This window comes from Anarhichas minor, unplaced genomic scaffold (genome assembly GCF_050575085.1).
Source record: "Anarhichas minor isolate MPS153535 unplaced genomic scaffold, ASM5057508v1 ptg000003l, whole genome shotgun sequence".
Classification (NCBI taxonomy): Eukaryota; Metazoa; Chordata; class Actinopteri; order Perciformes; family Anarhichadidae; genus Anarhichas; species Anarhichas minor.
This window is the reverse complement of record NW_027466449.1, coordinates 9909857-9934107: the sequence shown is the minus strand read 5'-3', so window position 1 is coordinate 9934107 and position 24251 is coordinate 9909857. Positions and strand designations below refer to the sequence as shown.

The 24251-nt window shown below is 40.8% G+C and overlaps 1 protein-coding gene across 1 annotated transcript in view; it reads left to right on the top strand.

The window, feature by feature from the left end:
- The window catches only part of lama5 (laminin, alpha 5), an 85096-nt gene that overhangs the window by 9235 nt on the left and 51610 nt on the right, over positions 1 to 24251 (top strand). Inside the window, exon 3 of the mRNA XM_076097090.1 lies at positions 23141 to 23258. Within this exon, the coding sequence (XP_075953205.1) occupies positions 23141 to 23258 (118 nt within the window). The remainder of the gene's footprint in view (positions 1 to 23140; positions 23259 to 24251) is intronic.

Genomic DNA, 24251 nt, shown 5'->3' with positions numbered 1-24251 from the left:
GTGTCCTTCTCTCACTCCTCTCTTGTTAGCCTTTTTTTATTACATCTTCTCCTTATTATCCTCCTAGTCCTTTTCTTCACAAGTAAGAACACACTTTTCTATTTTCTCTTCTGGAGTTTAATTCCTCTTTCTACTCTCCCTAAGTCACTTTGATCGTCTTTCTTGTTTTGTCTTATATTTTGACATCTTTCCATATTTGGCAATATCCCAGTGCGTCAGTTTTCTTGTTTACGTCACCTCATGCAGATATTACAGCTGCAAAAACAATAGAGGTGAATGAAGGCGTTTTTGAGCATTCAAAATTAAATCTGAAAGGCCAGCAACATCATTTTACAGTATCTGTTAGTACACTGAATGATCCAATGACTTCAGGTTTAATTGGAGCTTCACTTCACTCCATTATTTTCCATATCTGTAGTCTATAAATCTATATCTCTGTATACTGGGGAAGGCTGCCAGGGAAGAAGGAGGGAAAGAAGTGGAATGACAGCTACCTGATGAATTGTAGGAAGAATATGAACCATCCGATGAGGTCATACCCAGTTCAACACAATTCACCATTGTCTTCTAAGCACAATATAACCTTGTTGTGTGTTTTCACTCCATGCACAGATGTATGTTTGTGTACAGTTTAATTCCTCAGGTATGTAACACTGGAAAGATTCTGTAATAACAGGTGAAGGAGGAGGAGGAGATTGGAGATGGAAAAAAACAAGGCGACCAAATCCATTTTGAAGGCACGGTGAAACAAAACTCCCCGGAAGAGAGGAGGGGAGGAAGGAGGGCTAGAACATGGAAAAGAGGAAGACAGGAAGGAGGTTTTAAGTGGAGAAGAAAACTGAGGTGAAGAAGAGGAAAGACGGTGAGGGCATGGAAAGAAGAAGAGGAGGAGGAGGAAGAGGAGGAGGAGATGACAGAACAGGGGATGTTTGTCTGTTTCAGCAGCCTATTATTAGAGCACAATATAGGCTTCAGTTGGGAATGTGTCTTGCTGTGTGTGCGTGTTCATTTTCTTCAGGTGAGGTCTTCTCTATTCCATAATCCCCCCCACCTTGAGTAAAAAAAAAATCCAGTGATTTGAAGTGTTTTTAGTTCATTGCAGAAGATACTTAAAGGCAGTGTCGAGCAGTACCGGCGCCTCAAGTACCGGCGTTACTACATTTCTCAGTAGTGTGGCGGTATTGTTGCTGTTTTCTGAATCAAATAGCTTGTCAGTAGCTGAGCTCTTGTATTGATCAAGCAGTGAGGTAGCGTCCACACTAGCTACAGGTTTCGAAGCATTCTGAAGCTCAAGCGCAGCGGAACTTTATTTTTGCGGTTTGAAATAAAACGGTTAAGGATCAGTAAGTGACTTCAACACCATACCTTCCCTGCGTAGCTGGTTGAGGCAGAGACGATTGGTTGAGGTTCGGCATTGCCCTTGAGTAGTTGGGGTCAGGATTGCCCATTGGGCAGGGCATAGGTCCTGAACAAATCAGGTACCTCGGTAAGCATGGACGCCTGGCCAATCCAGCGGAGATGAATGGAATTTAGATTTTGGTGCATAAAGCATTTAAAGGACACAGAAGCATTTAGTCACTAAGGCAGCAACTCATTATTTGCAGATTATTTTCTTGATTCGTTGATTCACAGTTCAGTCTATGAAATGTTAAAATAAATAGTGACAGATGCCTTTAATTTGCTTGCATTGTTCCACCAACAGTCTAGAACCTGAAGATATTCAATTGATTGTTATATATGACCACAGAAAACAGCAAATCGTCACATCTCATTCAGAAGCTGTATCTAGAGAGTGTTTGGCATCTTTGCTTGAAAAATGACTTAAGTTATGAATAATTATTATTTGATCAGCTTTATTTTAACCACTTTCTAAAGAAATAGTCTCAAAGGAAACTGTAATTATCCAAAATATGTGGACATTGTTTCTGGGTAGACAAGTAGCTTTTTGCAGTTTCAATCCTGTGAGCACTATCAATGTGATTCTTTTCACCTCCGTTATATTGGGTTGTTGGTCAAAATCTTGGAGATATCTCAAAACCGGAAGAAATGAAACCAAAACTATCTGCAGGGCAAGAAAACCACAAGAGGTAAAAGAGAAAACATGTTTTCCTTGTATTACATTTTAGGTGAACTGACTCTTTAAACAGCCTTCAAAGTGGACCAAACCCTACAAATGTGAAATGAATCAAACATGGCGACATAAATGCTTTTTTAAGTATATTAAATATGGACTTTACTGCAGCTTGACGGCTCTTACTCTTACTTCAGAGCTTGAAGTGTTTCTCCCCGTCCCATGTCCTTAAATCTGGTATGTTGGCAGGCTTCCCTACAGGACAAAGAAAGACACATACACAGATATACACACACTTGCATGCAATGTTGAGGTAGCTCTATTGTTTGCCGTGCATAAAAGCCAACTGCTCCCAATTGAATGCTTCCTGCTATTGATGTGGTTTGAACGTCAGAGTTAACTTTAAAGTGCCAGCCGGCTCTGAGCTGCAGCAGGGTGGAGGTTTATATTTGGAAAATCCTGACAGTTATGACATGCCTTTTTGGAGGGTAAAGCTGAGTTCACACCAAACATGTTCAAAGCAGTTTAACTTAAAAAATGTCTTTAGTTTGATGTCAAGTGAAGCTTAATATTACAGGCACATTCCCTTATCCAGCCTGATTTTCTAAAGGCGGTGACACACAAAACTAATGTTTTTCATCTCTGCCTTTTTTTTCTTCTTCAACCAGAAGAAGACTATGTGCTACTGATAATGTAATGTCAGTGCAAAGCAACTTTAAACAGCCCGGTGCAACTTTTTTTATCAAACATGCTCTCAATTTGTCTTCTGAGCAAATGCAAACCGTATAGACAGATCATGAAAACTGTATTCTGAGCTTAATACTGGTCTGTTTAAACGGATATAGTCTTTTTGTAAAGGTTCCATATGTAACGTTTTCAAAGCATTCTACCTAGGACCATTTGTGAAAGGTTCCACCAATAACGTCAAGGATCTTTTAAACACCCATGCTTTCAACAGTCCCTGAAGAAATCTTTCTTCCTAAGAGAGTTTTTGGGAGAAAAAGGGGTTTTATTGGAACCCTTAAAAAACCTTTCTTCAGAAGCAAGTGGTTATAGGTAGAACCTCAGCTCTCCAGGTGTTTCAAAAGAAAGAAACTAGTTTCATTGTTTTGTCTTTTTATGATGTTTTTTTTTTTTTTATTGTTAATACAAAGCCTCGCATTTAGAGCCAAAGAAAGTATGTGCAAGGCAATGGAAACACTTTTTTGTATCAGTCAGTGAGATCAATTTGGGTTGCCTGGGTCTTAAAAGCACTAGTAGCACTAGAGACAAATGGAAGATCTCTTCAAAGAGGCAATTCAAAGACAGATCACCGTCTTTTGACAGCTGGGCTGTCATAGGAGACAGAAATGGAGAATTACTACAATTTAAAAGATAATGCAATGTCCAATCATATGCTCATAATAAGTCCAGTACCTGTATAATACAGACAATGTAATTCTCCATTAGTAAGAAGTCCAATATCTCCAATATCTTGATGCCAGTCACAGTCAAAACAGACTCATGGATGAAGTCATAGATGCCTGCAAATGTGACTGTGATGTGTGAGAGCAAAATCAAAGCCAACCTCAATGATCCCCTTAACACAAGGGCCTTATGGGTATTAGGAGAAGAATTTGACCATCTGAGCACTTATAGAGCAGTTGCTCTATGAGGCTGACTGGAACAAAAAGACAATTTTATGGACTTCAACATGACGGACTGTAACATTAATGTGGTATCCTCCCTGCTGACCTGTAAGTAAGGCTGAGATCCCTTATGTGTGTGTGTGTGTGTGTTGTGTATTAGCATGGATATGTGTGTGTGTATGTGTGTGGGTGTTGTACTGATTACAATCTGTTTGTCATCTGCCAATTCTGCTATTTACGAGTGACGAGCATGGGAACCACACTCTGTTTTTTTTACGCACTCTTCAGGTGTGTGTGTGTGTGGGTGTGTGTGTGTGTGTGAGCGAGTGTGTGGTCGGCTGTACAGCATCCAGTCAAGTAGACCGCTCTTTAAAAGTGTGTGTGAGACTTTTCAAGATATCATCTCGTATTCGCCGTAATGTCTCCCTTTCCATTTTTTTCCCTTTGCGTCGCAGTCTCTCTATTCATTTTTCTCTGACTCTGTGCAGCCACAAAGACTCCTCTGTCGAGTGGATGACTGACACTGTAATGATGGAAATAAAGAAAAAGAGGGGACAGAGATAGATATGATGGACATTATCAAACATCCTTGTCCTATTCCTCTGTGTCACCCTTTCAGTCTCTTCTTGTTTAGAGTCGACAGATAAATTCCACTGTTGGTTGCTAATGTAATAGGTCTAAAACAGCAATAAGTATTATGTTCATCAAGTTATTATAGATAATGTCTTAGCAAACTGTTATCTGCTCACATATCCGACAGACGCAGAGCAACGTGAAGTTGTTTTTTTGTCCATGTTTGCTTGTCTTTTTCGGTCTTGTTTTCTCTGAGGATTGATTAAAAAAGATTTGAATTTGTTCACTTGTCACTCATTTAGTTTGACTTTTTGCAATTTGCCACTGTACATGTAGCATATTAAGGTTTGCTTGTGTAATCTCATGAGCCCATGTTTTTATATGAAGCAGCACTGTGTTGGTTTTGTCAGTCAAGCAAACTAAAACGGAAAGCTGAAATCTGCAAAGAACCACATGTGATCGGCAGTATTTTCACTTTCTTAGATTCATTGATAATAAAATAATATTTTACTTCATGCAACTTCATTGTGTTTTCTGTCCCCTCGTCAGAACCATTGCAGACCTTTTTTTCCATTTTTTTAATCTATGAGTTGGTCCGTCTCTCGTTTTTAGAGCATGAATGTACTACGTTTTGAGCCTCAAAGAGGGTTTATATGTTATCATCATTACATCTTCAAAAAAGTGATTTGTTTCTGTGTGCAACTTTCTTTTTTTCTTACTGTACTGTCCAAAATTGCTCAGTCAACCACACGTTTTAGCCACATCATTTAAAAGTCACCCTCTTTTTGTTTCTTGATATATGCCCTCTTCAACTCCTTGGCTGTGATTTTGAGGATCAACAGTTGGAGTCATTCATGACTCCCTTCCGTCTTCGTCAGTGACTCTTATTTCTGTCACCATCTAATCAACGGCCTTCATCTTCCTGTTTTCCCGTCTGTCCCTCTCGTTCAGGGTTAAACGTTGCCCCTGAAACTGTCCTCTCACACAGACTAGAGCTGACACACACAGTGCACATTTTTCAGTCATTCATTATGTGTACTGGCCAGGAAAATGAGCAAAGAGGGGGAGAAAGAGAGGTGGAGAGAGAGAGAGAGAGAGAGAGAGAGAGAGAGAGAGACAAATCTGACCTTAATAGGAGTGATTCAGCTTTGAGTGAAGAGAGAGATCGAGGCAAAAGGGATAAAGTTGATGCCACATTTGAACCAGGATAAAGGATGACGGATGGATGGAGGCAGGGGGAGGGGCAGTAGTCCGAAATAACAGATTTTTCATAGGTCATGTTTAGTTGTTTCTGTCTGTTGTAGCTGATATCAGGGTGGGTTGATGTTGGAAGGTTAACACACCCTCAGTTTTAGCTTCAGTTTGGTTTGGATATGTTTAAACATTCAAAACATTTATCATCCTGGTGATCAGCACATTGGGGAGATGCTGTTGAATGTGCATTAGCATGTTGGATGTGTTTCCCTTTACATCCCTACAATGGTGGTGCAACGCCGACACACCATCTTCATCATATACGCAACTCTTTCACCTCTGGCTTTTCTTTTGCGCTCGCCGCAGTGTGAATGAGTCGCACTAACCTATGCATATGTAGCTAACGGCGTACCGCTAAAGGTTTACAGGCGGAACTCAGGCTTGTGAACTTTGGTTCCACATTATGTGCATCAATCTACATACCATGTATTCTGTGTGCGGCTGTGTGCGCCAAACCGGGACTCCCCACACGGTGATGAATACACAAAGTATGGAAATATGCAAGTGTTTGACAGATTGGAGAAACAAAAGTTGTTGTAGGGTGAAGAACTTAAAACAAAAACTAGAGAAGGTGGAGGAAGTGGATGGAGGTGAGGTGAGGCAAGAGTGAATGAGAGAAAAATAGGAGGAAAACTAGGAGGAGGAGGAGGAGGAGGAGGATGACTGGAAGGGGAGAGGAAAGTAGAGAAGGACTCCAGCTGGGGATGATAGAAAAAGAAGCCATTCATACTCTTTTCTACTTTGAAATGTCAAATGTTCTGTGTTTGTCATTATCAAAGCAGAGGAAGTGATTATAAGGGGGCGCCTCCCACTCTTGTTGCTGCCCTTCAGTGGTTTGGTTTTGGTGTGAGTGTATACGTGTGTGTTCATATTTGTGTATTTGTCATAATGCTTTCTCCTTAGTGGGATGTCTGAGTTCTCCAAAAGCAATAGTTCTGCTCTATTTGCTTCATTACATCCTGACCCATGACTCTGCAAAGTATTAACTTTGATGCTGCGTTTGCGTCACTCCTTCGTCATGCATGATGTCTGTTCCAACCTCTCTGTCACAGGTCAAAGGTCATTATAAGTTCTTACCTCCCAGCTGCTTTGAACTCCATGACCAGCCCCAACTTGAACACACACACACTTTTAATGTACCTGCTTCCTAGCAGTTTCTCTTGCCCGTTGGTTGTCCCGTTCACCTTGTCAACACAGAACTGATCTTTTAATCTTTATGACCTCGTCTCTCACTAAATCTCTCTGCAGCTTCCTCTTTCTACCGCTCACCCCTGTACCTGCCCACTCAGATTTTCCATCCACCTATCCTTGTCTCTTTCTTCTGCTGCCCATCCATCTCCTCCTTTACTGTCTGTTAGCCTGTTTCTGTCCTTGCAGCTCTGTGTTATCACTGAGACGGACATCTAGAGTTTCCTCCTGTCCTGCTTCTGGAGGGTAAAGGGCATAAGACACATAAACTAAGAGAATGACTAACTGAGATGGATGGACTCCCATGGAGAAGTGAATGGCAGTAATGGAAGGAGGTAGAACATTGCCTGTACTCAAGGAAAATGCGCTAAGAAAGTCAGATGATGTAAATGTTTGAAAAGCCGTAAATTATGTGCCTTCTAGAAAGACAAACACTGGGAAAACTAGTAAAATAAAGAGAGACAGTTGACCCTTCGCTAAAACAGGCCAGACTGGCCAATCATAGCGTTGCATCAGCCAGATCCGATTAGGGTCCGCCAGCTGTCCGGCTCTGCACCATAGACTCTCATGCAATCTTCAATTGCAGGCTGGTTATGTGGATTTCGAGCTGTCATGGTTAAACGTTAAACATCAGAAAATGACGTTTGGTCCGCAAATAACTGCTCTGTGATCTGGTTCAGACACGTTGGCTCTCTCTTCCAGGCCGAGCAACCCAGAGTGTCTATTCTTGCAGTGTTTGCTCGCTCTCACAATCTCCTTTTGATGCCGCAGTGGTCCTTAGCCCTCTCAATGACTTAGCATTCAGAATACTTCTCAATTCAATGGGAAATTAATTAAAGAAGGAGATTAGATTAATCAGTCACTTGAGGTGCAGGCAAACAAACAGCATACACTTCCTTTGTTTGAAGAGGCTTCATTTATTCTCCACAAATTCAGTTCCTCATTCTGCATTAAAAAAAGCCTCCTCCACCGATAAAGAATTCAGCAATGTGCATGCATTCAGGCAATAGATGTTCAGTGTTTTGTATTCAAAGGATGTTTAGCCTTTTCAAGGTCTGTGTGAGCTGTTGACACATTCTCAGTCAACCCGTTCTCACTCCCAACTCGTCAAACACCAAGGGTTGGTCAGGGCCCCTCTGCATCAGAAATCGACGGACGGAGGCCCCCTTCAGTGGCTGTATGCGACGTAACAGGCTTCAACTAACCCCATTGTAAACCCTCCTGTGGCTTCTTCCTGTGAAGATGGACTTTATTTTGAAAGGACACTATGCATATGATGAGCGTACATTGACACGCCATCACGACCAGTTGAAAGCTAACGCTAGAGGGGTACCTGTTAGCTAGCAGGCTAGTCACCAGTACACTTATACTGCTGCTGTTGTTGTTGTTGTTAGGAAATGTGTAAGTTCATTTGATGAAACCAAACATTTCATATTGTGTTAAATGCACATGTAAATATACAATGTGTAAATAAGACAGTTTTGGAACTGGAGCTATGCTAATAGTTTCCCCTGCTTCCAGCCTTTGTGCTAAGCTAGGCTAAACACATTCTCTTCTGAGCTCTATACTTAACCCACAACAAAGACAATCGATAATGTAAATTATTCTCATCTAACTCGTCAAACATGTAGCCTAAACATTGAGTTATCAGATATTTGCATTAATCTTAAAAAGGTATTGCTCATGTTACATTATGTCCAGCTGCAGTGTGCGAGGAGTGTGTGCAGCTTCCTCCCCAGACAAAACCCAAACAGAAAAACACTTTCTGTGCCAGGCTCGTCCTCCCTGAAGGACACCAGGGACTTTGAGCAGTTTTCTTCCAGCCAAGTCTGCCAAGCCAGACTAAGAATAGCCTGATGGTAATGTCTGCCCACTATCACACAATGAGCTCATTTAGTGTGAAGGAAGAACTGGATTTGACAATTTACTAACTTAAAAGAGAGAGAGTTGTTTTTATAAATTTTGATTGTGGGTCTGAAGGATTTTTGATCCAACATCAAAAATGTATAAACCAGCAGGTATTATTATGTATTTGTCTGTCTTTGCGGCATTGATCCAAACCTAAAGGGATAGTTTGGATGTTTTGAAGTAGGGTTTTCAGTGAAATTTTATTGTAATTCATTCACATTGAGATCTTGCGTTCAGCAAAATCTTCTGAGTAAATTAAGTTAAACACATGTGATTTTGTGCCTCTGTGCCGGCGACAGCCATGGCCGGAGCCATTTTGATTTTGAGTTGTCTGTCTGTCCACACTCGTGAACGCAATAACTCAGTAACGCCTTGAGGGAATTTCTTCAAATTTGGCACAAAAATCAACTTGGACTCTGGGATAACTTTAACAGAAGTTGGTTGTCAAAGGTTGCTGTGACCTCACAAAACACATTTTTGGCCATAACTCAAGAATAGCTAACTATGACCATTTCACAAAGATGTCAAATGTTTATGTTTTCATTGAACAGTTTTTTCTTTGTGAATAAAGAAGAAAGGCAGCCACACGTATAATAAAATGTGAAGAAACGGGGTATAAAAACAACATAGTGTGAGGAGGGGATGAAGAAACAGCAGTGACAAAGAGAGAGGTTTGTCCCTGTTAATGCGACAGTAAATATTGGTTTTTACCTGGTCAATTCCAGCAGATTGTTTGAGTTTCTTTGCAGGTGAATGACACAAAAGAGCGGGGGAGGAGAGGAAGTATAGGTCCCTGAGTTAAAGTTAATCTTACTTTACATGAACAATGTACACAAATGTAAGGTCACTGGTGTTCATGTTAAACATCATGACAACAGTGAAGACAGCACAGAAAAGTTCCAACAGCCATTCATCTTTTATCCAGGTGTTATTATCTAAATCACACATTTTCAGGGATTTATTTAATCCAGAGCCAGTTTCTGCTCAAGATCTTGTAACCTGTGACTTTTTTTTTTTTTAGCTATTGGAGTTTTACGAACCTACGAACATGCTGGTTTAGTGGTGTGTTTTTCTATTTCAAGCTGACATCAAATGGTGACTTACATTCCTTTTATCTGTTTCCTTGTTTGAAGGACCTTTGTATTGAAACTACATTCTACACCAGAGTATACATTAACATAAGATAAGATAAACCTTTATTGATCCCCACAGGGGAACTTAAGGGGTTGTAGCAGCACAAAGACAGAAATATATCTGGATAAATAGAGGATTTAAAAAAGAAAGAGGAACATACAACTAGTTAAGAGTAGAAACTATACAAGAAATGTACAATAATTAAATATACCAGAGCAATTAAAGACAAAGTTACGAGGTAAGTGACAAGTTGTCTTAGCACCATCGCTGTACCGATGTGGTGATCTCACTGAAATGAAGGAGAAACCTGTGTTTTTTGATTCAGTGCTGTTGCTGCTGTTCTGAATGTGGCCTTACAGTTGTGTAGCTGCAAGAATGTCTTCCTCCTTGTACGAACAGAGGAGTGGAGAGTGGTCGATGGAGGGATGAGTCCATAGAGAGAGAACAGGAGGGCAGCAAACAGAAGGGAGTGTTTTCCTATAGTTAAGTCATAAAATGGTGAATGGGAGTGGAACAGTGGTGTGTTTGTGGGGGTCAAACTGTTTGACACACACACGCATCGAGTCAGAGGAGGCTAAGGCAGTGTGCGTGTACAAATGGACTGGTAACACACTGAGCTTTATAATAGTTCAGACTGATTTTGAATTAAATTGTGTTGAGTTTCAGGCCTCTAAATGATGAACTGAGTAGATACTGTAGCAAAAACTGTGTCAAAACACTTGTACCACATACACGTTGTACCTTCACTGTTACACATTGTCTCCAAACTCATTACTAGGCTGCCCCCTCTTAGTTCATTTGTCAACTAGTTGGTGTTTTTGGTCTTAGTCGAACAGAATTAATAAAAAAAAAGGCTTTTTCATGCTGAGCACATCTCGGGTAAACACAAGATTTAAAGTGGTGCTTTTGCATGATTCTTTGTGGAGATCTCAGTTTTACCGATATGTCGATTTAATCTATTAGTCGACAAAATCCGATGAGTGTTAGTCAACTAAGAATGTCTTTGGTTGAGGACAGTCCTACTGATTAGTCAGGATAGATAATATATAGCTTTGAGTCCCTCAAGTCTAAAATCCTTCAAAAATACTCTTTGGATGTCTTGAAAGAAGCCGGCAATGATCAGCTATAATTCTCTAAATGTGTGTGTTTGTGTGTGTGTGTGTGTGTGTGTGTGTGTGTGTGTGTGTGTCCAGCTCAGCTAGCAGCTAACGGTGTCTTAATGAAGCTTAGTCAGAGTTCAGAGACTGTGACTGACCGTGATGCGCTCCATAGGGCAAAGTCCACATTTAAAACCTCATCACACTGAGGAACTATGGTGACGACCTGAAAGAGGTGGGAGTGTGCTGTTGGGATAGAGAGGCAGAGATTATGAGTGTGCCTCTATAACACTTGCTCCTTGTTACATTTCTCTGTGAAAAGCACCAACCTGGGGTTTGGACACATTAATGGGACTTGAGACCCTGTGAACACCCCGCCATCAAAGCAGACCGATGCAGAAAGACATTTGTACTGACAGACTGAGAGAGCGAGGTGTTTATTAGCTACTGAGGGAAACAAGCCGAAAGCTGCAGCAGCAACTGTGACTGGTTCCATTAAAGCCAACAGCTGGGCAGCCTCAGCACTCCCAGTCACCATTAACATTCAGCATTATACTGTAACGCATGCTGGGAATATTTGGCAATGTAGAGCACATTTCTGTCTGTCGGCTTGTCTGCTTGATGGACATCGTATGCAACAAAGAAGATGTCTTGCCGATATCTATATAGCTGAGCTACGTAGTCAATTAGAGAGTCCTAAAGTTGTGTTTTATTAGAACATAAATGTAACATTGGATATGTGTAGTGGAACTTTTTTCACAGCAGGCAAAGTACAGGTGTAACATAACATTACCATTTAGTTTTGCCAGTTCCAGACTGTTGAGAACATATTTAACACTGAAATGTTTATTTTAATTTGGCTTAAAATAATACTAGAAAATATTAAATTGAGTTGAGGAGGTAGTATTGATTTGCAGTTCTCATTTTCACTCAACTGGTAACGTTGGGATCGAGTTTACTTCAGTGTAAACAGCCTGCTGGTAATGGCGTACTTAATCATTCATTAAGTACGTAGTTGCAGTACGTACAGATTTCAAACACGGCTCCTGATCCCCCGCTAGCCCCAGACACTGACATCGGACCTCTCTGTGGATGGGGAGTGTGTGGGGCACGCAAAGTTAGTCTCTCAGCTTGACTTCTGAACTAATGAATTGAAACCCTGTCTCCTACACAATGGGGTTTTTTATACAACTAATTCCAACAGCAAATACGTTTTGAAAGAAACGAAATGTTGGAATTTTGGAAAAGTTAAAATAACGTATATAGTTGACAAGGTGCAAAAAGAGGCACCATTTCACCCAAAATGCCACACAAACTAAAGTTATTATGAGGCTACAGTATTTTTGGTACAAACCCCGATGTATGTTTTTTGATCATTAGATGGAATCAGTTTGGCTCTAAGATCACAAATTAAAAGGAACAAAGACATGATTTGTAAGGGTTACATTGACGTGACAGGCAAACGGTTCAAGTTGTGTCCTGTGTCTCCTGTGTCCTCTGTATTTGATATTAAACGGATCCCTATCATCTTGCCTGAATGTAACCCATCAGTGTTTTTATTTAGAGAGTTCCCACAAACTCCCCCTCGCTCCTCCTCTCTTTTCATGAAGACAACCTGTACTCCCCCTTTTACTTTTTCCTCCTTCTCCTCTTCCTCCTCTCTTTTCATTGAGACAGCTTGAACTCCCACCTTCTCTCTCCCTTATCACTCTTCCTTCTCCTCCCATTCTTCACTAATTATGGAATTTGCCCCAGCTATCTGTTACAATAAGGCACGGAGGGAACATATGAAAGGAGTAGTGGATCTGGAACGTGGAGAAAGTCAAGGTTATAGGAGAGGAAACCTCCCTTCCTGTCTGACCTCACTTTCTGGGTCTGTCTTATCATCAGTTCCTCTGCTCTACTATTTGAGTTTGGACACATTTGGAACATTTTCAGCAAAGTTTTCCCAGGTGAATTTCATGCTTATTGAATCTGTCAGGCTGCAACATGTCAGCTGACTTTGTCTGTGAGGGAGTTATCTGAACCATTTCGGAATAAAAAGTTAAAAAACAACTTTACACTCAAATTGGGAACAAGTGTGTCTCTTTCCGTTTATTCGTTGCAGTTTACTGTAGGTTATGACTTGGTTGTTATGAGATGTTAGTGAATGATGCATAGTTCCAAAGTTTTTCCGGATTACACTGATGAGACCAAAATGAAATGCTACATCGTGTCAGATGTAACTTCTCAAAATGCAGCTCATCGATTTGACCAAACTTGGCAGAGTGATGCACTAAACCGCTCAGCTGTTGTTTTTAAAACTGCTCTCACGAGCCCATTAGTAATCACATTCTTATTGATTTAAATTCAACAAGAAGAACTGATTTGAAGTCTAAATACCAGTTTGCAAGTCTTCTCGAGGCCGACTTTGTGATTAGGAAAGTGAAGGCTCGGTGTGTACAAAGGTGTTGGGGAGAGAGAGAGACAGAGAGAAAGAGAGAGAGAAAGGGGGTGATGCTAATAGTTGAGGACATGATGAGGGTAATTTGTCCTGGAATGTCTAAATCCTGTGTTTCTCACCTCCTTTGGACCCACAAACCTTTAGTCCTGGACCAGCATCAAGGCATGTCGTACTAACTAGTTATTTTCTAAAATGGGCTTATGATACAGGCCTATATAATTTAAACCCAAAAACCAAGTTTTAACCCTCAAACAGCCATTTGAAGACTCAAAATCATCTGTTGTTGGCCAGGTATGTTTAGGCATACAAGGAATTTGTCTGTGAGGCAAGGAGTGGACAAAATCTCCTCACTTTTCATAAATGTCCTCACTCTCAAGGTCTAAAACACACAATAGAAGTACAAGACACACACACACACACACACACACACACACACACACACACACACTGTGCAGGAGTTTCCACATCCTGGGGGGATGTGGAACTGTCAGACAGAGTGGTGGAACAAGGCATCAATCTGTAGAAGAACCCTGAGGATAAACTGTCCCTCCAGGGCCTCTTCTGCCCGTTTCACCTCCCTCCTCGCCACTTTCATTCTGCTACTCCTCTTCACTGCTCCTCCATCAGCTTCCTCTTTTTCTTATCCTTTCAGCTTCTCTCTCTGTTTATCTGAACATTGGCATCTTTACTTCTTTACAAAAAATCAAATGGCCCCAAGATGCATGAAAATGCTTTAATTCCTGAGCCATGTGCAGTCATAATGGCGTGGTTTGTTTCAAATTGAGTTAGAATAAACTGAGATATGACCTTAAAATACAAAGCTGTAAGCTTGGAAAGCTATGCAACAACATCTGGTGTGCAACATTGAACATATAAGAGTCCATGTTAATTCACTTTTAGTTTTAGTTTGTTATTGCAAGATTTAAGCAATATACAGTATATGAAGAAAACAAACTCGAAAAATCATCTTGCTTTGACCCCCAGGTGCCAGAACTCTGTCCAATGAATGGCCAATACAGATTCGTTTTTGACGGCTAAAACAGTAGCGGTAGAGGTGTCATCGTTCTTTCTCACTTTTACCCTTTCCCCTCCCCCTCCTTTCCTTCCTTCACCCTCCCTTCCTCCTTCTTCCTCGTCTAACCTGATAAATATTCTCTGAGAAGAAGCTTCCCTCAGTATTTCCATGATGGGAGTCCATCCCTCTTATCTCTTATCTCTCTTCCCGTCCTTCTCCTCCAATCATCTTCAGGTCTGCTTTTCTTTTCTCACTATCTTGACTACTCTTCTCATTGTCTTCCCCTCTCAGCTGTCACCCTCTTGTCCTCTCTAGTGCTGCGCTCCTTACAAAGACGGGACTTCTAAATACCCAGGATACTCTAGTTGTCCAGTTTGGAAAAACTAGGGGAGAGACATGGATGAGATATCGTTGATAGATCTGTAATTCCGCAAAACAGCTGATGTTATGCTAGTGTTTTGAGTTAAAATGCCACTCTGCTTTCTAGGAATAAATTATATCTCGATTGATTGCGCCATTCCATTTTTTTTTTCCAGTGGGAAGTTGGTATTTCCACCTTTGTGACATCCTTAGAATGCAACTCATCACCGAGTCTTAACCTAGATTTTCTTTTCTTGCTCTGACATGTCAGAAGAAGTGAAGAAGCATTGTGAAGAAGTTGTTAACACTGTGCAAACCAACGTGAAGATGGAAAGATAAAGACCGAGTGTGTAATCTTAACATTTCTGAAGTGTTTTCGAAACTGAGATCACTGGCTGAGCATGTATGGGCCGGCTGTATAAATGTATAGTTCTTAAAGGTGTGAAGGTGAAGGCTGTCTATGCACATCTTTAGCCTCTGGGCAGCGAAAGGCCACCTGGAGAACGGTGCAGTTGGAATATGGAGGTGGTTATTGGGAACATGCAGGCTGTTATTAGGTACAGTTTTTTTCTCTTCCGTTCTTTTACAGGCGTGAAGATAATGTGTACTTGAAGGTAACCTTTTTCTCTCTGGAAAAGAAGACGACTGCTTAACTCAATGACAGCTAATAAGTTATCAACATTGGGTTTCAAAGTAATGAATTTGTGTCCCTTTTATTTCTAGCAGCAGATACGTACAGGAGGCTATACAGGTCAGTTAACTCTGAGCTAAATTTGAATGTTTCAGCTCTAAATGTGAGATATCTCCACCCTTGGCCTGGGGCATAACCAAACCTCACTTCCGACCAGGCTCATCGCTGTCTTTAAAGGTTACAGTGTACTCATGCTATCCTATGATCGACAAAACCCGAGACCCAATTTAAAATGGGGATTTAAAAAACAACAATTGCAACAACCAACAGCTGTCAAAGCTCGGTAGTAGTGTTGTGAAATGAAGTGCTTCTCACAATTTGTGACAGTTCTCCAAAACCAACAGTGTGACAATCACACTTACTTTACCAAGTGATTGTGTACCTTTTAAGAGATTGTTCATACACTGTTCAATTATTATAAACCCATTTGTACAGTTTTCCTTTGCGTACCATAGCAGGCTTTTCACCCCGTCTTCGAGTAGCTTTCAGATGACACTTCGTGCCAACTCGTCCATTTCAAGCATATTGAGCTCCTTCGCGCCACAATCACCTTGAGTTTCTCACTTGTGTTGGAGGATAAATCACTCCGCAGTGGAAAAGTCAAAGCCTCTGTCCGCTTTGATAGACGCAGTATCGTTTTCAGTCCTTATAATTCCACAAGGGGCGTCTCGGTTTAAACTGCGAAACCTGAAACCGTCAGAAAATGTTCTCACTGAAATCTAAGAGGAGCCGTGAAAGTCTTTCCTCAGGAATCTTTGTTAGGAATTCTGCACTGGGATCCTGAAGGAAGAGTAGATGGGCATTCCCGAACCCCTGGGGAGAGAGAGAGAGAGAGAGAGAGAGAGAGAGAGAGAGAGAGAGGAGAGAGAGAGAGAGAGAGAGAGAGAGAGAGAGAGAGAGAGTGAGAGAGAGAGAGAGAGAGAGAGAGAGAGAGAGAGAGAGAGAGAGAGAGAGAGAGAGAGAGAGAGAGAGAGAGAGAGAGAGAGAGAGAGAGAGAGGAGAGAAGAGAGAGAGAGAGAGAGAGAGAGAAGAGAGAGAGAGAGAGAGATAAATGAATGAATGAATACATGAATGAATACATGTTCGGGGAGGATTAGGAAGGAAAGAGAGGTACAAGAGAGACACTGAGATTGACTTGGAATGTGGGAATGACCTTCGTTCTTTGGGAAGATCTCTCATGCATGTACACATACACACACATACACATACACATACACAGAGCAGTTGCTGTCTGTCCAGACAGACCGATACACTGATAGACTGTAAAAGAAGTGAATCAACTTTTCACTTCTTTCTTCTTTTCGAGATTGTGTGTGTGCGTGTGTGTGTGATTACAACAGCTGCTCCTCGGTCTGGCACTACTGGATCTGTTTGCAGAGACGGAGAGAAACAGATTACACATTGACTGACGGATAACAAGAAGAGTCGGTGGAAACAGAATGAATGAAAGGTTTAATGTTTCACAAGGACAGGGTCATTCAATTTTGAATGTTACCCTTAAACAAAGCCAGTTAGGGGATGCAGGAGACAAGTAGAAGCACTTATGACCACGGAATGGTCCTTTAACTCTCTTCTGTATACTGACAGATGAAGCTGCAGCTCCGTCTCTACTTTACAACTCTGCCAATATTTCCTTCATCCTGTCTTTTATCAACCTCTCACACACACACACTCTTTCTCTCTTGACGCCAGAATAATCTTCCCATCCGCCTGGCTTACTGTAAAGACATATCTCACACGCGTCCCTACACAAACACACAGTCACACACACAGGAACATCTGTTGGTGCTGTGTGATATCAGATCATGTAGTTGGTTTCAGTGTAGCGTCGTGTGACCTCTGATTAAAGAGCCTTTTCTCCAGCGACGGAAACTTTGAAATCACAGTGTGGATTCATTGCAGTCCGTTTAGATTCCATATATTTTGACTCAGTGCTTACATTTACATTTTAACTGACTGAAAAGGTATCTGGCAATTCTGACAATCAGTTATTTTTTTCAACTCATTTAACAACTTAAAATAATAAACATTTGCTGGTTTTCGCTCCTAAAATCCAGGAGTACTTTTGGGTTTGGGCTCCAGGAAGATGCCATAAGAATCCGTAAATATCTTTGATACTTAATCACACAAAATTCTTGTTGGTGCAAACCTCCACTGAGAATCTTAGAATTTGATATTGGTCAGTAGAAAATTAAACAATGTCAATTTTGATTTAGTAATTATATTGTTTTTAAGACAAAAATGCTAAAATTCATGGTGTACACCTTTTAAAATGTGAATATTTGCTTCTTGTTCTTTTCCTTCCACTGTGGTAGAAAATTGAATACATTTGTGTGTGCACACACACACACACAAACACACACACACACACAGACACAGTGACCTATCCTGCAGGTCATTTGGTTACATTTCCTCTTTGACTCTCTTTCTTGGATCTCATTTCCTTCCCTATGTCTGTCCATCATCCATCACGTCCCTCAGGTGTTTTGTCCTCCGTAGAGTTGTGATTTATTTACATTTATTTGAATTACTCCGGTAATCATACTACTTTTGTGGTTACATTCTGATTTCATTTAGATTACTGCAGCCGCCCACCTGAGGCCGATTTTGACGGTGATCCAGATGTGGGATTCACAGCTGTTAGATTTTTATCATCTCTTAACATTGAAACCCTAACTTGATATTTACTCAATAGAAATGATGCCTTTGAGTGTAATAGTAAATCAGAGAATTATTCAGCAGTATCTCAGTGCTTTACAGTCAGGGAATAATCTTGAATCTTTGTATTAAGTTCTCATACTTACTTTGTTTTCTTAGTTAGTTTATGAAGTTTATGCATAAGAATACTTCTACAACTACCGATTATTTAGGTTTTTGACAAATCGGACGATGATTTTTACAATTAATTGATGTATGAAAATACTGACAGGTGTCGATCACAGTTTTCCCCGAGCCAGAGCGGAAGTCTTCAAATGCCTTTTATTGTCTGACCAGCTGCCCTAATCCCAAAGATATTCAATTTACTGTTATTGAAGACTAACAAGACCAGCAAACATCATCGTTTAAGGAGTGGAAACCGACGAATATTGGGTATTTTTGCTTTAAAAAAAATACATTAACGATTAATCAATCAAAATTCGATCTGTAGATGATAATATTTACTATATACTGTATATCTGTACACAAAGTTGTGCACCATGAGGATTCAGACACAGCATTTTCTCCATAAAAGGTTCATGACGAAAGCTTTGACTTTGTATCAACAGGTGACATTTTACACTTGATGTGTCCGCTCTTATCGCTCTCACTCTGCAGTGTTTCTACATGTTATAGTGTCGCCTTCATCCCTCCATCCATCATCCCCCCATCCTTCCCTCTGTCCCTTTATTGTGTGTCCCCTATCTTATCTCCATGGTTACATTGCACCAGGAATGTGGTGCCACGGAGGAATGTGTACAATTATTAAACCAGCTAGAGGCCAGACACACACACACACACACACATACACACATTCCTTCGACATATACACACAGTATACGTATGCATTCAGACAGTATCTTTAGTGGGAGTTGATATTTCTAATTTACATTTTGACATTTCAAAACTGTCAAAACATCTCTTTAAGTAGGGAAGGTGTGTCGGGTAGAATGGAGTAGTAGTAGTAGTAGTAGTAGTAGTAGTAGTAGTAGTAGTAGTAGTAGACCATGTATATCAGGTGTACCTGTATAACTGAGCTTGTAGTACAATGAGACAGTGAGCTAAAACGTATAAAAAAAAGTCAGAGAGCCTCAATACAAGTGACTTAATGGAGAAAATAAGCAGCAGATTAAATAATTAAGTTCACGTAAGGCACTACTAATAAATATTTCTGTAGATCTGACGAGCTCGCACTCTTCTCTGCACTTGGGTCCTTAGCAATACACCCACAAAATCTGAAGTCCAAAATTAATGGATAGACGGAGACACTAACCATTTTAGTTTGATAATCAGTTCTCCAGTAAACGTAAATGTTCAGCAACCATTCACTCAGTCACACGTCTGTAATAGTTTAGTAGTTTGTACGAGACAAAGTGGTTTCCAGACATCTTTGTTGGCTTGATTTTGCTGGGTTGTGAGGACGGGGCTGTCACAGAGAAGAGATGCCTCCACTCTGAGTTATTAACAAGGAGCGTTTTTTTAATTGGTATCCCAAAAGAAAAAAACATTGTTTCCATAAATGTTTTTAGTTTTGTTTTCTTTATCTACAGATTTCTTCCAATATCTTTCTTATTCTCTCCATTTGTTTTTCTCGCCCCATAGTTTGATTGATGGGATTGACAGGCAATTCAGGGAGGCTGACCTGGGAGGCCGCCACTAATCCATAAATCCTGTAGAGGGGTGTGTGTATGTGTGTGTTGGGGGAAAAAAGGGGTCAGCAAAACCTTTTGTTGTAACTGTGTGAGTGTGTGTTTTTAGACCAGGCAACAGACTGACTCCCACCGAGTGCTGGAGACAGACAGCTGAGAGAGAGAGAAAGACTGAGTAGTGCTAAATTACACAGGGAACCACTTTTAGTCACCTCTATCTTACATTAGTGGGTTTACTACAGTCCCATTAAAGCGGCAACTAATGATCATTTTCATCATCGATTATACGGCTGATCCTCTTTTATTATAGATAAATGAGTCACTGTGAAATGAATTATCATATGACAAATTAAATGAATGAAATAGTAAAATAATACATTGTTGAACCTTAGCTGGGGCAGGGCGTAGGCAGTGATAAGACTGGCTCACCAAAGCAACAGCCAATCACATAGCTAGCTCTGCACCATTCATCTTCAATGACAAAGACTGCAAAAAAGATATTTTTAAATAATAACTGCTGAGAGAAATAAAAAAACGAGCCGTGACAGTCTCTGTATATTGGGGTGTAAAGGAATATATTGAACGGTGTTTTGTAATTAGGATTAGGAAAAAAACGAACTATATTCCGTTACAGTTACAGGAAAAAAAAAAGACAGAACCAGATTACCAATCGATTCAATAACAATGGGGATTACTAGCAGGATTACAATTTTAAGAAAGAACAATACATTACCATGCACGTGTGTGTGCATAACACTTCACGACACAAGTCACACACTATGGCCTCTAATATTTTGGAAGGAAATTCAAAATATCCTTTCTTAAATTAGGTGTGGCCAGAAATCTTAAATATAGAGAAAAGTTTGGTGATACGACTTGCAAGTGCAATTGTAGATAAAGTGGATTGTTTCATTCAGAATCAAACCATATCAAGCAAATAATGTAAAAACACAATATAGTCTGAAGTTCAGAGCAGATCACCTGATCTCTGCGTGTTCAGTCGTGTGTTTTCAGTTAGAAATGAAGTCTTTGGTTCAAAGGATCTGCTCTGAACTTGAGGTCGCTCCCTGAGCTGGTCAAACTTTAACCCTGGAATCAGAGGAATGCTTCTGGATTTGTCCTCCAATGTCTTTGGCCCTGAGGGACGTGCAGAGGCCTCGCTTTCTGTTTCCTGTCCTTTTAGATCTCCTTCAGACACACACACACACACACACATATACGGTTATATGTTTATATGTTTTAAACCACCCTTCTTTGCGTAACAAAGTGCATTTAAAAGTCTCTTGTGACTCCTTTCTTTCTATATATGTTGACAGATATTTCTGGTTACCAAATAAAAAACAACAACACAAGTGGCAGGAATGTAACGCATATTTCCATTTTTACCGTTTTAATTACATGAAAACACAGAGTTGCAGTCTGAAACAGTTTTTGATTTCATGTTTGAGGGATTATGTAAATGGTGCAGGAAATGACAGTTTTGAAAGTGGCAGTGTTGTAATATTACGATACTGACAAATTGCAGTAACTGAGTATGAGTGGTTGGACAGATGGAGATGGGTGAACACGAGTCTCCTCTGTCAACAGAGATGACAGGTCCTCCTCCTCCATCCTCCCCTTCTTTCATTCATCAGCCTGGAACGCACACTTCTGGCATTTCACAGTGATAGAACGAGTTCTTGCAGGTCTTTCCCTGTAAGTGCATCAATGTCTTTGCATGCTGTTCGTGTGTTGTCTTCGCCTTTGACAGAGCTGCCTGTCAGAAGGAGGAAGTATGGCGATCACAGGCCGAACTCCAGTAATGGCTGGTCAAAGTGTGTGTGTTTGTGCTCCGATGGGGAGACAAAGACCAACTAAATGTCGAACAATGTTAAAACAGAAAGACAAGTTGGTTGGTTTTAGATGCAGGGATTTAAGCTCAGTTTAAAATGTGGCCTGCAACAGGTAAGGCTTGTCTTTAGCCGGAAACAAACAAGTACAAAACCCAAGAGAGGCAACGTTGCAAATAATTACAATTTTATTGCAGATTTAAATAAACTTGACATCGTCATATGCTGCACTCAAAAAGGAGCTCTCAACACACACACACACACACACGCGCAGAGGATGTGTACAAATGAAATGTGATTAGTTGTAATATTTCTACGTGCGTCATCTTGTTATTTCAGTGTGTTCTGTTTCAAGGTCTGACGGACGAAGCGGTGCAGCTGGACTTCTCTTTGCCCGTGAGAGCAGTTTGTCATCGCCGTCTAACCAGCTTCAGGGCCTTTTCAGGAAATGAGTGAGGGATGACAAGTGAAAGAGAAGAGGCTGCAGACAGCCGGAGAGCTGGGCTGAAACCTGAGAGTGTGATTGCAGAGGACCTGGTGCTCATTACTGACAGGAATCAGTTTTTTGATAATAACTCAGAACCTAACATGTAACACGACATAACGGATCAGACGCACTGTAGTTGGGTTTTGACGTGATTTCTCTCAGGAGGGAAGAAGTTTCACAGGTCAACTGTGGACCGCCGACTGGGTTTATTAGAAACGGGCAGCTCGCTTTTCCACTTTTAACCACAACGGTTGAATTAGCTTGTCTGGTTTTCTCCTCTATTAACCCCATTGCATTCTTTTCCCTTTAATTTTCTATCCCTTTCTTTATTTTTACTTCTTTTCTTTCTTGTTTTTCCTTTGCTTGAATTTATTTTCAGATGCCGTCTTTTTCCTTTTTTTCTTTTGTTTTATGTCTATTTCCTTTCATATCCTTTCCTTTCATATCCTTTCCTTTCATATCCTTTCCTTTTGTTTAATTTCCTTCCCTTGTTTTCTTTTCCCATCCTTGACACTTTTCTTCTTTTCCTTTTATTTTCCATTCCTTTCCCCTTTCTTTATCTCTTTACATTTAATCCTGAAGTTACTGTGAGTCAGTTGTATTCATTACTCATGACCCGATGTGGCCCACAGAAGTGAACAAGACCATCAGCGAGAAGATTGGCTATTTCTTTATGGTTATTCTTAATGCTTGTCATCGGTGCCACCAGGTCGGATTGAAGTGAATGAACATCGTGCAGGTTCACCAGAAACTCATTCAGCTTAGACTCCAATCAGTAACAGATGTTTCCCTGTGAGACTTTCACCCATCGACCGTATTTTAAAACGAAGCTGCCGGCTGCGATCAACAATTTCATTTAATTTCACATTTTATAGACAAAATGTATCTAGAATAATCAAGAAATGATTCTGCAGCTTATTAGATAAGGAACATAATACAAAGGTTTTATGAATATGAATATATTTGTGCTGTTGATGTGTGTATTGTTATTGTTTTGTTTTTTTACCTTAGAGCCATTTGCAATGTTGCAGTTAAAAACAATTTCTTGTCATCCTCTCTTAACCTCAGTTTGAATGTGTGAATAATGTGAATGTCTTCTTCTCTGTGTCTCTGCAGCTCTTCCATGTTGCCTACGTGTTGATTAAGTTCGCAAACTCTCCCCGTCCGGACCTTTGGGTTCTGGAGAGATCCGTCGACTTTGGTCAGACCTACCAACCCTGGCAGTACTTTGCCTGTGAGTATTGCACATATTCACCTATACAATGCATACATATGTGTGTGACTCCAGATGTTTGGTCATTAGAAGCAAACAGAGTCAGATTCCATCAGCATCACTTCATGCTTTCCTAACTTCCCCCAGGGTAAGATTTAATTCTCCCTCTAATCTCACAGTTTAACAGCAGCCCCGAGGGCAGGCGGCTGATTGGTTGGTTGGTTTGTCGGTCAGGTCGGAGGAGGAGGGGGGACATTACATCATAGAGATGCTAGCTGATTGGCTGTGGCAGCTGTCAGTCCAGGTGGGCTCCAGGGGAATTCCAGGCATGTCTGCCAACAGGTCACAGCTTGATGTTCACCTGAGTAGAAGAGACAGAGGCAGAGGGGGTTTGGGTCTGCCTCATCTGTGTGTGTGTGTGTGTGCGTGTGTGTGTGTGTGTCTGTGTGTCTGTGTGTCCACTCATTAATTTGGATTATTGAAAGCTGCTCCAGGTGTTCAAGATGGCAGAGAAATAAAGTCTCTGCAGTTTGATAGCCGTCTTTACCCTGGAATTCTTTAAAGTGAAGTTAGCTGGCAGTACACCAAAGCTTGTTCTCTGATTGCTGTTGAATACATTACTGCATGGGTACTTTATACTAGTATACTCACAGGGACTCTGTCTGTTTGTTTAATGCTCTACAAGAGTGAGATCACCTCCCACCTGCTGGGATTTTTAAAATTAAAATCTACTAAGAGGGGGGGGGGGGGCGTTTGAACTGCTGGTGCTGTTCGAGGTGCGGTTGGATGGGACATCTTGACATTATAAAATCACCCTTGCCTCCTCTTCTTTGTCTTGTTTTCGTGGTCTTTCAGTCTTCCTCCGTGTCAAGGTCACTTCTGAGATAAAGTGAAACCATTCCAGGAATGTAGCTGTGTCTTCATGAGGAAACAATGTGGCTTAAACAAGCTGACGTCTCAAACTGTCAGACGCACTTTTACAGTTAGATTATTCTTTAAAGGCAGAGGATGGTT